We start from the raw sequence: 19,040 nt of genomic DNA, 5'->3' as shown, positions 1-19,040 counted from the left end.
TGAGCATCTGCAGTGTGTGAGCATGTCTCAGGGAGGTCAGCCTGCCTGAGCCCAAGCCCAGGATGTTGCCAAAGCTGAAGCTGTCCTGCAGAGATAGCCATGTGGCACTTCAGTTACTTTTCTGGTGGTAGTCTAAATCATATAAATGCAGCATTTAAACCTACCCTATAAAAAAACACCAAAATTACAATTTTAATTATATTTGCTACATGATAGCCTAAAGTGTAAAAATATGTGTGGTGGTTTGAATAGGTCTGACCCCCATAGACTCATGGTTTGAATGCTTGGGCCATAGGGAGTGGCACTATTAGAGGTGTGGCCTCGTTGGAAGAAGTGTGTCACTGTTGCGGGGGAGGCGACTTTGAGGTCTCCTATGCTCAAGCTATGCCCAGTGTAGCACATAGTGTCTCCTGCCACCTGCGGCTCAAGATGTAGAACTCTCAGCTCCTTCTCCAGCACTATGTCTGTCTGTTGCCATCATGTCCCACCATGGTGTGTCTTTACAGCAATAGAAACCCCAACTAAGACAATATGTATTCCGGTATTGTTCCCCTTTTATTATTATTAGTTTGGCCTTTTTGGTTGGCAGGACCGCTCCATCTATCTTCGGTCCAGTCATCCAAGCCAGAACCTTGGATAAATTCTCGTTTCTTATGTCTTCTTTGCCAATCGTGTCCACTGTCATCAAAGTCCTTATCGGTCACCCACACGGCTCTTTCTAACACTCCACTCTATCCTTGGGGTTGTTGAGTGGAGTTTTAAAAGTGTCTTTTCAAGTACAACTCCAACATCATTCCTTCTCTGCATGAAACCAGGAGTTTATGTTCCACAGTGTAAAGGCTGTGTGATTCAGCCCGGCACGTCGAGCTCTCCATGACCTGGCTCTTCCTCCAGCCTCAGAGCACACACGCTTTTGTCATAGTGACCTACCTGAGTGCCAGGTGGCCCCACTCTCCAGATGCTGGCATCTGCCACACGTTGCTTGTCACAGGCTCATCTTACTTGACTTTTCAACAGTGTTTGGCACCTCTGTCTACTTCCTCCATGAGGAAGAATGTCAGTCTTTCTGGAGTTTTCTCTTAACTCTCTTATTTCCCTGAATAAGACATTTTTGATGTCCACTCCTCTTGTACTTACTCATTGCATCCTAGGCTTCCTTAAGAGTCCAACTTTTTTTTGGCGGGGGGGGGGGGGGGGGGGGGGGGGGGGGCGGCGGGGGGGGCGGGTTCTATTTTCTATTTTAAACATAAATGTAGTGGGTGAAAGGGCTCATGAGTACCAATTGCAGATAAACTTTCTCATGGTTATTTGGTGAGCAGAGGAAGTGTATATGCCTACAGTTTCAGCCAGTGAGAACCTAGTAAAACACCCCAAAGTTTCGCGGTGGAAGCCAGCTTCCGATGGCGGCCTTCACAGGCGGGAGTGGAATTATTATTTTATTTTATATTTTTAATTAGGGTCTTTCCATTCTGTACCTCTGGGATTAAAGGCGTGTACCACCACACCAGACCGGCAGGAGTGGGTGGAATTCTTCAGAGTCATTCTGGTAAAGCCATGGGACTTTAGTAGTCTGAAAAGCCGGTCTTTGTAGTTCATCAAGGGACATTTGACCTGTCTTTGAAAATTTCTACTCACTCCACATGCTATCCACAGACCCCCCCTCCTCCCTCCTCCCACCCCCAGCCCTCTCTCCCAAGCCACCCCGCATACCCACATCCCCCGAATCGAGGTCTCCCATGGGGAGTCAGCAGAGCATAGCACACTGAGCCTAGGCAGGTCCAAGCCCCTTCCCACTGCACCAAGGCTCATATCAGCATTATTCGTAATAGCAAGAACCTTGACCTGTCTTATACACTTGACTAAACTATTGGAGTGAATTGGTAGCAATTAGGGCAAGCTGTGACTTTTCATTTAAAACATTTCTTCTTGGGAGAAATTAGAATTGGTAGATGAGACTGTCCCATTTATTATAGTCAGGACTCTGCCAGGAAATTATTCTGAATGAACTAAAGCCAGAAATATTTTCAAGGGAAAGAATTATTGAGTAAGCAAGATGTCACCTTAAACTTTTCAGTGACGAAAGACATGCTGAATGCTTTACCCGAGTAGCTGGCCCTTCCTGTTCCTCCCCGACATTCCATCTCTGATACTCAGGAGGGTAGGATCTGTTCTAGTCATAAGGGCAGACAGGAGTCTGGTGGGAATACTGGTCAGTAAGTGGTATATGAACAATAATGACTTGCTAGAGTTGAAAAGTGTTGTCATGGGGAAGTTTAAGATTTAACATCGTTGGTTTTCAAGGGGGGTTGAAATAATACTGCAGTAGGTATTTCCCATTAGAGCACACGGGAGATCTTTTCATTTGCAGCCTGGCCCCAATCTGTGTGTCGAAGGGAAGAAATGGGGAACAGGTCCCTTTAAAAAAACACTGTTTACCTATGCTCCTCTGTAGGCGTGGCTTAGGAACCTGTGGAGTGAGGTGTAACTTCAGCTGTGCTTTTGGATCAGCCCCTGGGAAAGAGGGCTGGTGCTCAGAACCCGGAAGCCACAGCTGGGGCTTCAAACTGTCCTCGATCTCGGCTTTTACATGGCAAGGTGCCTCATAACAGAGTAGAAAACTGAAGTAGCGATTTTGCTTAGCTGTTACCAAATTTTTGAAGCTCAACTGTGGATAAAGACTTCATAGACTACTTAGAATACAAAGCTCTCTGGGCCAGCAATTGATCCGCCGACTTCGAGCCCCTATCTGATTACTGCTTGGTTCATCTTTATTTTGCTCAAGTATCTGCAGGCTGAGCCCCGAGCCGCTCCTTTGCAGGTAGGTGGTCAGCTTTCATGTAATATTTAGGTCTTTTTTTTTTTTTTTTTTTCCCCTCTAAGGTTCGGCTGCTAAGTGCTGAAAAAGTTGCGACTCTCAGGCTGGGTGTGTTTGAACAGTGTGATTGTAAATAGCCACGCTTTTGTGACAGTTGGACAACCTGGCAAAAATAGTTATTTTTAACAAGCCAGTAAATCAACACCACCTTGAATTAAACGAGTCTTGCTTTGTTTTCCATTAACCAAGTACGTATTTACATTGGCCTAATGGATCAAAATGTATGTTGAAATTATCTTGCTAATTAACTTAAATAGCATTTTGTTCTTAGTATTTTACTCCCAAGTTGCATTTCTTTTACGATTGATTCGTTGTTTGCTTTCATTTTTATCTTTAGAAATGTCTATTATTTCAAAAAAAGTGTTTGTGACAGGCTAATGACCAATCACAGGTGTGCTGAAAAATTGTCTCCTTTTGGTAATGCTAACCCCCCTTTTATGACATGAACACTGTCTCAAAGATGATGTCTTTGGAAGACTTAGTTAATTCACAGTATGGACTATTGCTATGAAGACAGAGTCTACCCATGAATCTCTGGGGTAGAAGTCAAGTTCTTTTAGGACCAAGGACAGTAGTTTTTTAACTGTCACTAATGGGCCTTTGTATTATTATTCCCTGGATGTTCTGCTTCAGAAGACTTCATCCGGTAAAAAGACAGTTCTAGTAGATAGTAAACATTACAAATGTTTCATTTTCTAGATGTGTTATTTCCAGTTAGAGTTCACCAAACTGAGATTTCCACTCTGTGTTAATACAATTAGTTCCAACCAAAGAGGCTTGTCTTTTTTTTTTTTTTTCTTTTTCTTAGCTCGATTAGTTTCAAAGCAAAGAGGCTTGTCTTTTTTTTTCTTACCTCGACTCCTTTATTGTAGTTATTTGGGTGGATATTTTCTGACATTTTGAAATGTGGCTAATGACATCTGAATTGTCATAAAGTGTTCTTGTGGGGTATGATCATCCGGGCTCGGCAAACAGCGCTCGAAAGCACAGGTTTCCTTTCAAGCGCCCTGCTTCCGAGAAATGTAACAAAGCTCGTCTAGTAAAACGAGGATGCACAGCTACTGGCGGAGGGGAGAAGGCAGGGAAGGGGGAAGGAAGGGGTGTTTGCTGTAGGGAACATCAGGGCTGGATTCAGGGCATGTATACATTTGACCCCATTAAATATTTTTATAGTCGACTTCCTAACTGCGAAACATTGCTCTAGTTGGGCTAACAGATGATTTGCTGGCTTTGTAACAAACATTGCTTACAGTCATGTATTCCTTCTTTATTTATGGGTTGGTTGTCTTTTCCCCATCTCTTCTCATTTCTCCTTCCCCACATCTGTCTTTCCATCATCTTACCCAGAAGCCCTTCTCCGCTGTGGAGCTTCATCCGGCCACCCTGATCCTCAGTACTGTTTCCTTCCTTTTCTCTCCCCCATCCCACTGAATCTACAGCCCATTCACACATGATAATGTGTGTCTTACTTAATAGTGCCCGATATCACTTCAAATATATTAGAAGTACTTGATGCGGAGATTGTTTTACCCTTAGACTCTAGTGCGCTGCCACACGCTTCCTTCCCCATAAATAGCTGTGGAATGGATGAAAGATCTTGTTGACAGTTGCTTCAGGTACCATGCTGCCTCTCTCTTGTCTTGCTTAATCATATAACTAACTGTAATGCTTCCAGAATCCAGTCTGTTAGTTACTAGAATATGATGTTTTTGTTTTGCTATATAGTTTACAGCTTGCTGTATTAGGTGATTAAATTGTTTTTGTTTTGCTTTGTTTTATTTTCTCGAGACAGGGTTTCTCTGTTTAGATCCAGCTGTCCTGGAACTTACTCTGTAGACCAGGCTGGCCTTGAATTCACAGAGATCCACTTGCCTCTGCCTCCTGAGCACTGTGATTAAAGGCATGTGCCACCATCGCCAGATATGATTAAGATCTTTTTTTAGTGTGTGTGTGTGTGTGTGTGTGTGTGTGTGTGTGTGTGTGTGTGTGCGCGATGCCCATGGAGTCCAGAAGGGAGTGTCAGATCCTTTGGTACTGGAAGTATAGGTGTTTGTGAGCCGCCTAATTCAGAGCTAGGATCTGACCTTTGGTCCTCTGGAAGAGCAGTCAGCACTGTGAACCACATAGCCATTTCTCTGCTGTTTTTGCTGAGTTTAACACTAATACGCTATCTATATGCAAGCTGGACTTTATTAAAAGTAAATTAGTACTCTGAAGACAGTTTTCTTACCTTTTCTATTTTAGGACAATATAATTTAGAGCTCACTGGTGTACAGAGTCCCAAAGATGCTTAAAATATTCAGATATAATAGTGAATTAACAGTTTCCATTCTGCTGGGCAGTGGTGGCGCACGCCTTTAGTCCCAGCACTCAGGAGGCAGAGGCAGGTGGATCTCTATGAGTTCGAGGCCAGCCTGGTCTACAGAACGAGTTCCAGGACATGCTCCAAAGCTACACAGACAAACCCTGTCTCAAAAAAAAAAAGTTTCCATTCTGAGTTGACATTTAGAACTCTGAATGGTGATTGTAGGTTGTGTGCATTTTAGATCAGTAATTGCCAGAAACAATAAATAACTTACGTTTATAAAAAGAACACTTTAAGCATTTTACTTCACATTTTACTTTATTGCATACTTTGAAAACCCACCATTTTCTAAGTGGCATGTGCCTTTTAGTCCCAACTGCTTTGGAGGATAGCTTGAGCCCAAATCAGCCTGGACAACACATTTAAACCCCATCTTAGGGGGAACATTATTTATATATGTTTATCCATTTCTTGTATCAACTCTTTACTTACTAAATTTTTACCTGCGTGTAGGCCTCTGCACCACTTGTTTGCCTGAGATGACCAGAAGGTCCCCTGGAACTGGACTTAGAGATGGTGGTGAGCCACCACGTGGGTGCTGGGAGTCAAACCCAGGTCCTCTAGAAGAGCAACCAGTGCTCTTATCCATGGAGCCATCTCTTCATCTTTCCTGTGTCAACTCTTATCAGATGGGCATTATTAACTCTTCTTTTGAGGCACTGGGACTTGAACTCAGAGCCTTGCACATGCTAAACAACTCTCTAGCACTAAGCTATATGCCCAGCTCTCATTGACCCATTTTTTTATAGGAAACAGAAAATACAGGGACCAATAGGCCAAAAATTTACCAAAGCCACACCTTGAATGCTTATACCATGGGTTCTTTAACTTTGACCTTTGTGCTTTGAATTGCTAGTACGTTATCTGTTGTATTTTCCAATACCCATGCAATGTTTCTGTTATTTTAGAGCCTGACCAGACAGGAATTCTGGCAACTGCTCCAGCAGAACTATGGCACGGAGCTGGGCTTAAATGCTGAAGAAATGGAAAACTTGTCATTGTCAATAGAAGAAAATGTGCAGCCAAGGTACAGTGAGGTGACTTAAAACGGCAAGGTGCATTATGAATCATTAAAATGGAATTATTTTAGGTTCTTCTAATTCTGAGTTTCGATTAGTTTATCATTTGGTGCAGTTTGCCTTGTTGGTAGGGTAGGGTTTAAGTTGGGGGAGGAGAGAATCATTTACTAAACTGGTAAGCAAAAGTGGGACATGAAGGCATATTGACGAAGCTATGATTCCTAGGATTTGCTTAATTTTAGAAACCCTTTTTATTAAGGATCTGGAGTAGGAACTGGTGAGGTCTCTGAGCTTACAGGAGCCATCGGAGCAGTGAAGGGCTCAGGTGGTTTCGTGACTTCTCCTCGAGGACTCGCTAGCATAGTGACATGTGCTGGGCACTCAGTAAACATCGACCACGTTAGTGAGAAGAGCTGACAGCCCCATGGAGATGTGAGCTACGACAGTGCAGGGGTCGCGTGGTGCTACGGTGTGAGGAAGAAATGAGTAGAGAAATGTCATCTTGACATACATTCATTAAGAAGTGCGAACATGCCGGGCGGTGGTGGCGCACGCCTTTAATCCCAGCACTCGGGAGGCAGAGCCAGACGGATCTCTGTGAGTTCGAGACCAGCCTGGGCTACCAAGTGAGTTCCAGGAAAGGCGCAAATCTACACAGAGAAATCCTGTCTCGAAAAACCAAAAAAAAAAAAAAAAAAGGAATCATTTAAGCCGGGCGGTGGTGGCGCACGCCTTTAATCCCAGCACTCGGGAGGCAGAGCCAGACGGATCTCTGTGAGTTCGAGACCAGCCTGGGCTACCAAGTGAGTCCCAGGAAAGGCGCAAAGCTACACAGAGAAACCCTGTCTCGAAAAACCAAAAAAAAAAAAAAAAAAAAAAAAGAAGTGCGAACATTTTATAAACTGTACAAGGGCACATGTGCCTTATCCAATGTTAATTGAGGCCATAGCAATCAAAACAAGGATAATACATTAACATTCTGTAGCAAACATTCTGCTAAGTGAGAGAAGCCAAGACCCAAAGACCAGCTCTTGATGTTTTGGTTGTGAATCTAGCCGTTAACGGCTGAGCCGTCTCTCCAGCCCTCCAAATCTTACGTAAACATGTTGAAAGTCTTAATACATACACAAATGTTTTCCTCCCCTGGGCAGTCCTCTGTTCTGCTACTCCAACCTATATCGTCTCAGTTTACATCAATAATTTATAGTCTTTTTTTTACATGATTGCACATGCATATTTTATTACTTTTCCATAAAGTTCAATTTTTTTCCATTGCACTGTTGTCATTATAAAGTTTACTAGTCTTGGGTATCAAAACTGTGTAGAAAATCAGCTTACTCATGCAGAGGGCCTTGGATTGTAGTCAATAAGGTCTGGATTGTGGTTTGTAGCTGAGATATCTCAGGCAAGTCTTTGGGCTTTTCTGATGCTCAGTTTAATCATCTATGAACACAAGGCGGTTACATTCGGTGGCTTTAAGATCTCTGCCCACTTGTGGACTTTGTGGTCTCTGAATCAGAGAAGAATAAAAATTTTGAGCAAGTGTTTCATACACATTTAGGGTCACCGGTGAAGCTGCATTCTCTTCTCCTGCAGACTGTTTCCTGAGTAAGTGTGTAGCAGGACCTTCATGCCCAATTCCCTCTTGCTTGCTCTTTGAACCTTTACCTCCTCAGCTCTCCATATTCTTTTTCTCTAGTCTCATTCTTGCTTTCCTTTTGTTCCTTTCCTCTCTCTGTTCTTACCTCCATCCTCCTTAAACTCTGGAGATGTCCATAGTCCCACGGTGAGCTATTTCAGGGATCCATATTTTTTCATTCTCTCAGTCCCCATGGAGCCCCACCATTCTGCCTGTCCAGGAGTGAGCTGGCTGCTGGTCTGCTAACCGTTGTTTTGGCAGAGTTAAATAGGGCTTGTGCTGGTTCGTTTTATGTCAACTTGACATAAGCTAAAGTCCTCTGAGAGGAGGCGTCTTAGTTAGGGTTTCTATTGCTGTGAAGAGACACCATGACCACGGCAACTCTTATAAAGGAAAACATTCGATTGGGGTTAGCTTACAGTTTTAGAGGTTCAGTCCATTACCATCATGGTGGAGAGCGTGGCTGTGTATAGGCAGATGTGGTGCTGGAGCAGCTGAGAGTCCTACATCATACAGGCAACAGGAAGTTGACTGACTGTCACACTGAGGGAAGCTTGAGCAAAAGAGACCTCAAAGCCGGCTTCCACAGTGACACATTTCCTCCAAGTCCACGTCTCCTAATAATGTCACTCCCTTTGGGAGCCATTTTCTTTCATACCACCACATTCCACTCCCTGGCCCCTGAAGGCTTGTAGCCATATCACAAAGCAAAAATGCAGTCCAACTTGTATAAAGTTCTAAAAGTCTCTATAGTCTTTAACAGTCTCAAACTTGTTTCAAATCCAAAGTCTCTTCTGAGATATATGGCAATCTCTCAACTGTAATCCCCTATAAATCAAAATGAAGAAACAGATCACATACTTCCAACATATAATGGCACAGGATATACATTACCATTCCAAATGTAGGGAAGGGAGCATAGCGAGGAAGTACGGGACCAAAGCATGACCAAAAACCAGCTGGACAAACTCCAAACTGCATCTCCATGTCTGATGTCAAAACGCTCTTCATATCTCCAACTCGGTTCAGCTTTGTTACTGCAACACAGTTCTTTCTCTTGGACTGGTTCCACTCCCTGTTAACAGCTCTCCTTGCCAGGTATCTTTCTCATCTCTAATATCTTGGCTTCTCCAAGGCAATCCAGGCTTCAACTTCACAGCTTCATAAAATGGCCCCTCTAGGCCTCCATTCAGGGACACCACTGACACATGCCTGCCCTCAGCAGCTTTCCTTAAATGTAGGGGCAAATTCCATAGCCCATTTCTTCTATCCTTAACTCTAAAGCCAGAATCATGTGACTGAAGCTGCCAAGTTCTGCTGCTTACTGGGGCTGGAACATGGCCCCCTAGTTCAATTACATCTTCACCAACTTCACTGCCTAAGCCTAGCTGTTCTGAAACTTGTTCTCTAGACCAGGCTGGCCTCAAACTCAGAGATCTGAAAGCCTCTACCTTCCTAGTGCTGGGATTAAAGGCGTGCCCCACGACACCTGGCTCTAAGCTTTTCTTTAGTTCCTTTTCACAAGTTGGAAACTTAGTTGAATGGGATCTTGCCCTGAGGTCACCACTCCCTTTATTCCATTTCTTAATCCAGTTATCTCCTTGAACACAGAATTTAGCTCTATTCTACCTCCTGGTGCTCTTTTCCTCCTCAAAATTTTCATTATAAGTCTTTATTAGAGTTAACACTAGTAACCACAAAACAGAATCTATACTAGGCTGTTTTGAGTTTTCCTCTGCCAATGGAATTAATCACATTTTTTTTTTACTTTAGACACAGGCAGACTCCTTGGACCAGGGCAAAAGGCAGTCACTTTCCTCACCAAAATATCACAAGAACAATCTCTAGGCAACATACTAAAACTCTTCTCCTCTGAAATGTCAAGTGAGCTCCCCATAGTTCAAATAACTCTTAGCACAATTGTCTTTCCTGCTCCTGCTAGCATGGCTCATTAAGCAGTGCTTAAAGCCTTCTACTGTCTAATGCTGTGGAGTAAGCCTTCTGTACACTGTGAACATATATTACTCTCATTGGTTACTAAAGAACTGACTGGCCAGTATCCAGGCAGAAAATATAGACAGGACAGCCAAATTGAGAATGCTGGGAGGAAGAAGGGCAGAGTATGGAGTCACCAAGAGACACAGAGGGAGCAAGACATACTAGAGGACAGGTAAAGCCATGAGCTACACTGCAGCACCTATACTAATAGAAATGGGTTAATTTAAGTGGTAAGCGATAGTTAGTAACAAGTCTGAGCTATTGGCCGAGCATTTGTAATTAATATAAGCCTCTGTGTGGTTACTTGGGACTGGCAGCTGGGAAAGAAAACTCAACCTACACCAAAACCCAAATTCCTCCAAACAAATACATGGTCAGGCCCATCACAGTAATACCCCAGTCAAACTGGTACCAACTTCTGTCCTAGTTAGGGTTTCTATTGCTGGGAAGAGACACCATGACCACAGCAATTTTTAAAGAGAAAATATTTAATTGGGGTGGCTCCCTTACAGTTTCAGAGGTTCAGTCCATTATGATCATGACCGGGAGCATGGCAGTGTGTAGGCAGTGTGTAGGCAGACGTGGGGCTGGAGCAGCTGAGAGTCTTACGTCTTGCAGGCAACAGGAAGTTGACTGACTGTCACACTGAGGGAAACTTGAGCAAAAGAGCCCACCCCCCCATGATGACACGCTTCCTCCAACAAGGCCACTACCCCTAATAGTGCCACTCCCTTTGGGTGCCATTTTCTTTCAAACCACCACAAGAGGGAACCTCAATTAAGAAAATGCCTCTCGGCCTGGCGGTGGTGGCACACCTTTAATCCCAGCACTTGGGAGGCAGAGGCAGGTAGATCTCTGTGAGTTCAAGGCCAGCCTGGTCTCCAAAGCAAGTTCCAGGAAAGGCGCAAAGCTACACAGAGAAACCCTGTCTTGAAAAACCAAAAAAAAAAAAGAAAGAAAGAAAATGCCTCTATAAGATAGTGCTGTAGGCAAGTCTTTAGGGTATTTTCTTAATAGTGATTGATGGGGGAAAGCCCAGCCTATTGTGGCTGGTACCATCTCTGGACTGGTGGTCCTAGATTCTAGAAGAAAGTAGGCTGAGCCATATGGAGCCATGTGGAGCAAGCCAGTAGCCAGTAAGCAGCACCCCTCCATGGCCTCTGCATCAGCTCCTGCCTCCAGGTTCCTGTCCTTTTTTTTTTTTTTTTTTGAGTTCCTGTCATGACATGCTTCAATGATAAACTATGATGTGGAAGTGTAAGCCAAATAAACCCTTTCCAAGTTGCTTTGGTCATAGTGTTTCATCACAACAATAACAACCCTATCTAGGACAGGAATGACATAACTTTTACCTTTTTAAATTTATCTATTGGGGTGATATTGCATAAGACATTAGGCTGATACTTTTATTTAAATCTATGTGTATACATAATAATTATTACATGGGAATAATATTTGATGATAGATTACTGGAAGTTAGATTTGTTATGCTCCTTATATATAATAGCTGGCCATGGAAAAACAAAAGCAGATCTTAGAACATTTGCTGTGGTCTTGGCTCCACAACCATGGGAAAGCTGTATTTCTACAGCTTGTTCTCAGGGTTAAACAGCTGTGTCAGTAGCAATGGGGGCTTTCAGCAGCCAGTAGCCTGAGGAGCCCACAGTACCCTTAGGGACCTCAACTCAGGTCAAGCTGGATCCTCATCACAGAAAAGAATTTCAGGACGAGCCAGAGCAAAGCAAGTTTTTTAAGTAGATAAGATGATAGGAGCTAGTACATGCTTAGATTTAAGCATGGCGGTGGGGCAAAAAGAGAGATCTACCTTTTAGGAAAAAAGAACACATCTAAAACATGGGTGTGGGGCTTCTCAAGAGAGCTATGCTTTGTTTTCTTTGCAGTGGATGTGTGTATTCATGGTATGGACATTTCCAAAGTTATATTGTTTAAAGGTTATAATCATTACAAAGCTGAAAGCTGAACAAAGTTTAAAAGTTAAGTTTTAGAGATTAAGTGAGACTATGTGAGCTGGCTAGTTATTTCACTTAAAGAATTTTCTTTTGTAAAAGAAACTATAATGTGACTTCATGTGGTGTGTTGTTTAGATCTGGGGATGAGAGGAATGTCGGTACTGTTAAACCACAGGCTATAAACATTCTCATCCTAACTAAGCATGGATGGTTTGTTTGAACATCCTTGTACTATCTTTACAGGTAGTTTTTGTTTGTTTGTTTGTTGTTTGAGACAGGATTTGTGTCGTCCTAGCTGTCCTGGAACTCACCCAGCTCTGTACACCAGGCTGGCCCTGAACTCACAGAGATCTGCCTCCCTCTGCCTCCTGAGTGCTAGAGTTAAAAGTGTGTGCCACCACACCTGGCTCTTTGCCAGCAGTTTTGATTTTCTTGTTTGTGTTGAAGTTTCTTGACCCTCAGCTAGAAGGAAATGCAAACTGGATCTCCGAGGGAGGGGCCTATTTCCCTTCCCACAGCCCCTTGTTTTTCAAGTCCTTGTGTCCAGCCTCAGCCTGACTGATGGCCACTCTATTCAGACATGAGGAGCTTCCGCCTCCTAGAGGGCCTGGCCACCTCCACTGAGACTATGTCAGAAGCAAGACTTGTAAAATTGACTTCGGGTACCCAAGGGCATCCAACCCAAACATCTTCCTCAACCGTTGAAGCTCTGGTTTTACAACTCGACCTTAAACAAGCCATATGCATCTGATCAGCTCCTGCTGGGGCTATTTGTACTTGATTATATTTTCAGTAGTTTCTGGATGTGTGGATTTGCATGGGAGCATATGTTTTATTTTCAAGAATAAAGCCAGCTGGTGTCTCTAAGAGGATAGCTGTTATAATGGGAGCTGGTTACACCGTAACAAGCTATTCTTTGTTGAGATGACTCAGACTAGCAAAGACCTCGGAGAGGAACACCAAGGACTGTATGCCTAGAGGTGACCTTATGCTTCTGTAATGCTGTGTTTCCTATAGAAGTCCAGGAAGAAGCAGTGTGGATGACTCCGGCGAAAGAGATGAAAAGTTCTCCAAGGCCATCAGCTTAACGCAGGAGTCAATCAACCAAGTTTCGGAAACTGAGTCCCTGGATGGAAACTCACCGAAAAGAGTTAGTATTTGCTGCTCCTTAAGACCTACACCTGAGACTGATATGTGTTAATCATACCATGAGATCAAGGAAAAAATGCAGGCTATTCAAAATGTTGAAAAGCTTGGGATGTCTGGCTGCTACTTTATTTTTAGGAAGAGAGTTTAAGTCTCTAAGTACCAGAGGTTATGTGGGGGAAAGCATGTGGTATTCTTCAAAGATGGCTAGGGCGCGAGCGACCAACAGGTACCTAAGCAACGTATATCATGACACTAAGTACTGTTTAAAATATAACAAGACACAGAAATCTGTAGTCAGCAGGATTTCCCCAAGGTGAAGGAATGCATGTGGTGGAGAAAGTCTGGTTCGAATGGGGAGAGATGGGCCTTGAGCACAGCTGGGTCACAGAGAACACGTCCTGTCTTCCTTTTAGGAGAAACTTCTTAGCTATCACATTAAAGAGAACAACCCAGCTGATGACTGGACTTTTCAATTAGCTGGTGAGCTTCATTTTCTTCAAGTATCATAAGTATACTAGTTTTAAATTTTATTGAGTTTCAGTCACTCGGAGTCATGATTATTATTTTGACTTTTTTAGACAGGGTCTTGCCATGTATCTCAGACTGACCTCAGTCTGTGAGCGGAGTTCCTCACTCTCCGTAGGGCTAGGGCTATGGGCTCATGATTACTGTTGTTATTGGACACTCAGTGTGTCCCCTCTGCTGGTGGCAGCCCCTGCAGAGGGGCTGCTCTCTTTTTTAAATGACCAGTAATCTCTCATGCTCCCCGCCCCCCCTTTTTTTTTCCTGGCATAGCAGTGTGTCCCATGCACATCATTTTCCTGATGTACCATTTTCTTAGGGAAGAACATGGTATTTAGAGGCCACCTTCTAAGCGCTGAGTGCTTTAACACAGCTTTTCTTGTTTGGGGCCTGCAGCTGGATTTACGGGATTTTAGAGCAGCATTTGAGCCGCACACCCTGCCGCTGCCACTTGCTAATGGCACCGTGTTTAGTAAGTTAACTGCTTAAGCTTCCTTCACCTTTGTTTTCTCAATTATAAAGTGAGAGTAAAAACTCACAGAATTTCTAAAATAATACTGAAATGAAGCTGGGCGATACTAGCACATGCCTTTAATCCCAGCACTCAGGAGGCAGAGGCAGGTAGATCTCTATGAGTTCGAGCCCAGCCTGGTCTACAGAGCTAGTTCTGTAACAGCCAAGGGCTACACAAGCAACTCAGTCTCAAGAAACCAGAAAGAAAAAAAAAATTGGTAGCTATGAAGGTACTGAGAACAATTCCTAGCATTCCTTAAGTGTCCTAAAACCATAGAGTGTTGTAATTGGAAGTGAGCCTGCATGTTCTTAGCAATGGTCCTTTTTTTAGACCCCTCAGGTGCACCTAGCATCTACTCTGGGAAAATGTTGGGGAAACACTGACATGGAATTTATTCACGTGAAAAGCTCCCCCCCCCACCGAGTTCCACACTTATTTTAGACAACCGTCCTTCATTAAACATTTATGTCAGCCTACTTTTATAAAACGTATCCAGTAATAGACACTTAGGGATCTACTACTGCACAAGGAATGCCATTCTGGAAGTTTATCTTTGCCTGTGAAACACTCAGTCAGGGGAGGTAACAAGATGGGGGGCTTCTTGCAGTCTCATTAGAGAAGTGGGTTCTCAGGACTCCAGTCTGGGTCTTAGTCCTTCCAACTTCCCCCACCCCCGTCTGCTATGGCTCCTCTGGGAATACTTAGTCTGTTGGTTCTTACCGCAAGTGCTGGCCCTAAAAGAAGTTGCCTGTTCTCTTAGTAGTGAATGAGGTGTAAGAGAGTGCAATAGACCAGTCACTTGCTTCTTGATGTTTAGGACAGAGGTTTTCAAGTTTTGGAAGCTGGGTTTTTTTTCCAAGGAGCATTATGGTGAGAGTCTCAGGTGTTAGAAGTTAGCAAATGTTGTCTGTCTTTCACTTTGATGTTTTACTTTTATCAAATTGAAAATAACAAAAATCAGAAACAACTGTTTTTCAAATGGAAGCATGCTCGTTGTAGAATAATATTCCTTGGAAAATACAGGAAAATATCTGAAGATAAAAACAATACAAATCCAACACTTGTTACCTTTCATGTGGGTATCTGTATTCCTATAATAGGATATATAATTTAGTTAACAGGAGGAGAAATACATGTATGGAGCTCTGCTCAGCTGTTCCGGAGGCCCTGGGTCTGCTAAATATGCATACTGCTTTCTCCGGTGGAACTCCCAAATACCAAATATGTCACCTCTTGATTTTAGCTGTACTCTCTGCTTGAAGAATCCGTTCTCTGGGTAGGGTAGTCTAACGCTTTAGTAAGTTCTGACCTGGGTTCCAGTTACCACTCAGCTTCCCAACTGGCCAGTGGAAAGCTGTGTCCTCTCTGGAGCTGAGTGACTATTCAGTGCCAAGCAAGCATCTTCTAGCTCAGAAAGGAGAAGGGCTGGGCATGTGTTTTGTGTGTCCTTTCATTTGTGAGCACACAGTGCAAAAAAGGAATGTTTCTACATATTTAATGCAGACTCTTTCCTTATCTTACTAACTATAGTTAATTCTGTTTGAGTTACAACAATAGCATTTATCTTTAATGTCTATCATTTAATTTACTATCGAAATAACACGTCCTTATTACACATGCCCAGAGAGTATACATGTCATATTTTGGTATATTTTAATTCCTTATCTCTTAGTCTCTCAATAGGACCAGTAGGGCCAGTTTGTTGTGAAGTCACTCTCTCCTCTCCCCACCACACTCCTGGGTGACTTCTATCTCTCTATTTTCTTTCCACTTCTATTTCAGTTATTGATTTTGAGAGATGGTCATAGGTGGATTTTTCTGTCCCTCCTGCCAGCTCCCAAATCACAACATGGAGACTTATTATTAATTATGAAAGTTCAACTGATAGCTTAGGCTTGTTTCTAACTAGCTCTTATAACTTAACTTAATGCACTTCTATTCATTTGCTTTCTGCCTTGTGGCTTTATTACCTTTGCTCTGTGCTGCCCATGCTGCTTTCCTGTTTCCTCCGTCTCTGGCTGGAGACTCTCCATGTCTCTGCCCTTCTTCCCAGCATCCTCTCTGCCCCCAAAACTCTGCCTAGCTATTGCTGTTGGGCTTTTTATTAAACCAATCTGAGTGACAAATCTTCCCAGTGTACAAAAAGATTATTCCAGAGCAGACAGGTGAGAAGTGGGCACCGGATAAGGAAAAAACTGGGTTTGGTTTCTCTCCCTTGCCAACTCCAAAGACCTGATTGTCCCTTATTTTTGCCTTCTGTCCCCTTTCCTGTCTGCTTCAGCCACTCACATGCTGTTAACTTTCTTTGAGTCCCTTTTATATGATATTCTTCATAATTTGTCCTTCATTACTGTGTGAAAATCCTTTAGGAAGACCTTTATTATCTACTAACATGCCAAGGGTAGCAGTCAATCTTAACAGAATGCTGTAAACATGTTTCAAAAAGCAGCATTTCAAGCCTTTACTCTTAATATTTAATATTAAAGTTCTTACTGTAAGACCTAAGCTTAAATAAGTTTTTGACTTTTAAACTGAATTGTTTGTCTTTTAGGGGTTAGGAAAAGAAGAGCCCCAGAATGAGAAACATCTGAAGAAAAGCCTTTCGCTGGCTTCGGGAAAGAGGTTAAGTAGAGCGTCCTCCAAATCACTGGACTTGAATAAGAATGAGTACCTTTCTCTGGACAAAAGCAGCACTTCAGATTCTGTTGACGAAGGTAAAGAATTTACTTAACAGAATTCCAGGCATGGCTTCTAATGTTTACCCTTGTGTTAGGGGTGTGCAGAGTAAGAATATGCTTGTGGCAGCCTGGCCCTATAGAGAACCAGAAAAGGAAGGAATGCATATAGAACGCAGGAGAACGGTTTGTCAGTCTGGCCCATCTTCATGCCTCTCAAAGCCTGGAATTTGAAAGTCTCCATCAGATTGACTTATAATTGAAAGCTTTCAGGAATAGCGAGTCAGGGCACAGTGAGATATCTCAGTGCTAGCAATCTTGAGTTCAACCCCCAGCACCCACATGACAGAGCCAGCTTTGGTGGCCACGCTGGTGCAGGTCTGTACTCCCAAAAAAAGAGGTGGGGACGGACAGATCGTTGGCCTCACTGCCAGGCAGCCTAGCCTAATCAGCAAGCTCCAGGTCCCAATGAGAGATGAAACCATGTCTCAAAAAATAAAGATGGATGTCTCCTGAGGAACCACACGGAAAAATCGTCCTCTGGATTTCACAGATACACACACACACACACACACACACACACACACACACACACGCACACGTGTACACACACATACGAACATATATGGACACATACGCACACACACATATATAAAAGCAAGTAGTCATGGCAGCTGCACATTCTGAGATGAATATTAATTTAAATTACCATGTGGCTTCCAATAGGAAATAAAATGTCTAGAAGCAACTCTTTTTATTTAAAAGATTACTTAGAAGATTATTATTCCGTTCTGTATGGATGAAGTTACTGTTAAATTTTAGATTACTTTTGAGAAATATTTAAAAGTAACTTAGAAGGCAGACACATGGTCACATCCTCACAATTACTTCTGGACTGTCTCCATTAGGATCAATATCCATTGAATTTTTAAATTTTGTTTTTGTTTTATTTGTTTTTCAAGACAGGGCTTCTCTGTGTAGCCCTGACTGTCTTGGGACTCACTCTGTAGATCAGGTTGGCCAAGAACTCACAGAGATCCACCTGCTTCTGCCTCTCTAGTGCTGAGATTAACGGTGTACACCATCACTGCCTGACACATTTTTTAAATTTAAATTTATTTTCAAATAACATTTATTTATTTATTTTGTTTATTAAATTTTTGTTTTGAGACAGGGATTCTCTGAGTAGCCCTGCCTGTCCTGGAACTCACTTTGTAGCCCAGGTTGGCCTCAAAGTCAGAGATCCTCCTGCCTCTGCCTTCCAAGTGCTGGGATTAAAGGCATGTGCCACCACCACCTGGTTCAAATCACTTTTAAAGAACATTCTGTAGTTGAAATGTTTTTAGGAAGACAACTGCTAATAATATTCCATATGGTATTTAAAAATAGCTTATGGAGCCAGTGATGTCGCTCTGTGGGTAAAGGTACTTGCCATTAAGCCAAATAACTTGAGTTCAGTCCTTGCAATCCACATAATGGAAGGAGGAAATGGACCCCTGCAAGCTGTGCTTTGACCTGCATGTGTCCAATGGCCCGTGTCCCTGCCCCACAATAAGTAAATGAAATGTAAAAAATAGTCATTTGGTTTTAGAAGACCAGTAGATTTAGCTAGACCCTAATGACAGTGAATAACCAGAATCTTTACTGAAAGAAAGGCCTTCTGGGTATCAAATGTGTTGTACTCTGGCTGGTATGTTTATTGTGGGCTTTATATTGTTGCATGGGCCCAACAAATAGCATCCTTCCTGCTATCCCTACTGTAAAAAAAAAAAGGGAAAAGAAACAAAGAGCAAGTCAGAGAGACCAAAATAGTACCAAAATAACCACTGATGGCGACCAAGTTAGCGGATAATCCGCTTACATGTGCCAGAGGTAACAAGACTATTGGCTGAGCTGAGAATGAGGATGACTTACATCAGTCAGGCCGGCCACTCTCCCGAGAGGAAGAGGGGAGTCAGCCATGGAGCAGCTGCAGCTGCTGAGGGTACCTAGACTTCACAACACAGGACAGACATGCACAGAGCCTGCCTGGTAATGCCTCTTCCATGCTTACACATTATAGTAGGTGGCATGGGTGGCCATGACAGATACTTCAGTTCGTGTGGCTCAGAAGAGAACAATGTAATTCCTTACAGTTCTGCGGGACCAAAGTCACAGGTCAGGCCCAGCAGCATTGCATTCTGGTGAGGACACTCTTGCTGGCTGTAGGTAGCTACCTCCTTGCCCTTTCCTCAGTGAATACCCAGGAGGTGAGGCAGCAGAAGAGGGAAGCAGGGAATAGTTAAGAATATAACAATAAGGGAAAAAAAAAAAA

The 19,040-nt window shown here is 43.0% G+C and overlaps 1 protein-coding gene across 6 annotated transcripts in view; it reads left to right on the top strand.

Annotated features, from left to right (window-relative positions):
• Gramd1c (GRAM domain containing 1C) overlaps nt 1-19,040 on the top strand; it is an 89,538-nt gene that overhangs the window by 48,697 nt on the left and 21,801 nt on the right. For 4 of the 6 annotated variants that reach the window (XM_052740734.1, XM_052740731.1, XM_052740733.1 and 1 more), the window contains 3 exons: nt 6,149-6,267; nt 12,884-13,016; nt 16,603-16,765. In XM_052740734.1, coding sequence (XP_052596694.1) covers nt 6,149-6,267; nt 12,884-13,016; nt 16,603-16,765 — 415 coding nt within the window. Of the gene's footprint in view, nt 1-2,702; nt 2,819-2,951; nt 3,064-6,148; nt 6,268-12,883; nt 13,017-16,602; nt 16,766-19,040 lie in introns of those variants that run through there. The other 2 variants (XM_052740737.1, XM_052740735.1) reach the window with 2 other exon arrangements.

This window comes from Peromyscus californicus, unplaced genomic scaffold (genome assembly GCF_007827085.1).
Source record: "Peromyscus californicus insignis strain IS unplaced genomic scaffold, ASM782708v3 Scaffold_16__1_contigs__length_79575227, whole genome shotgun sequence".
NCBI classification, from domain to species: domain Eukaryota; kingdom Metazoa; phylum Chordata; class Mammalia; order Rodentia; family Cricetidae; genus Peromyscus; species Peromyscus californicus.
This window is presented reverse-complemented; position numbering and strand designations above follow the sequence as displayed.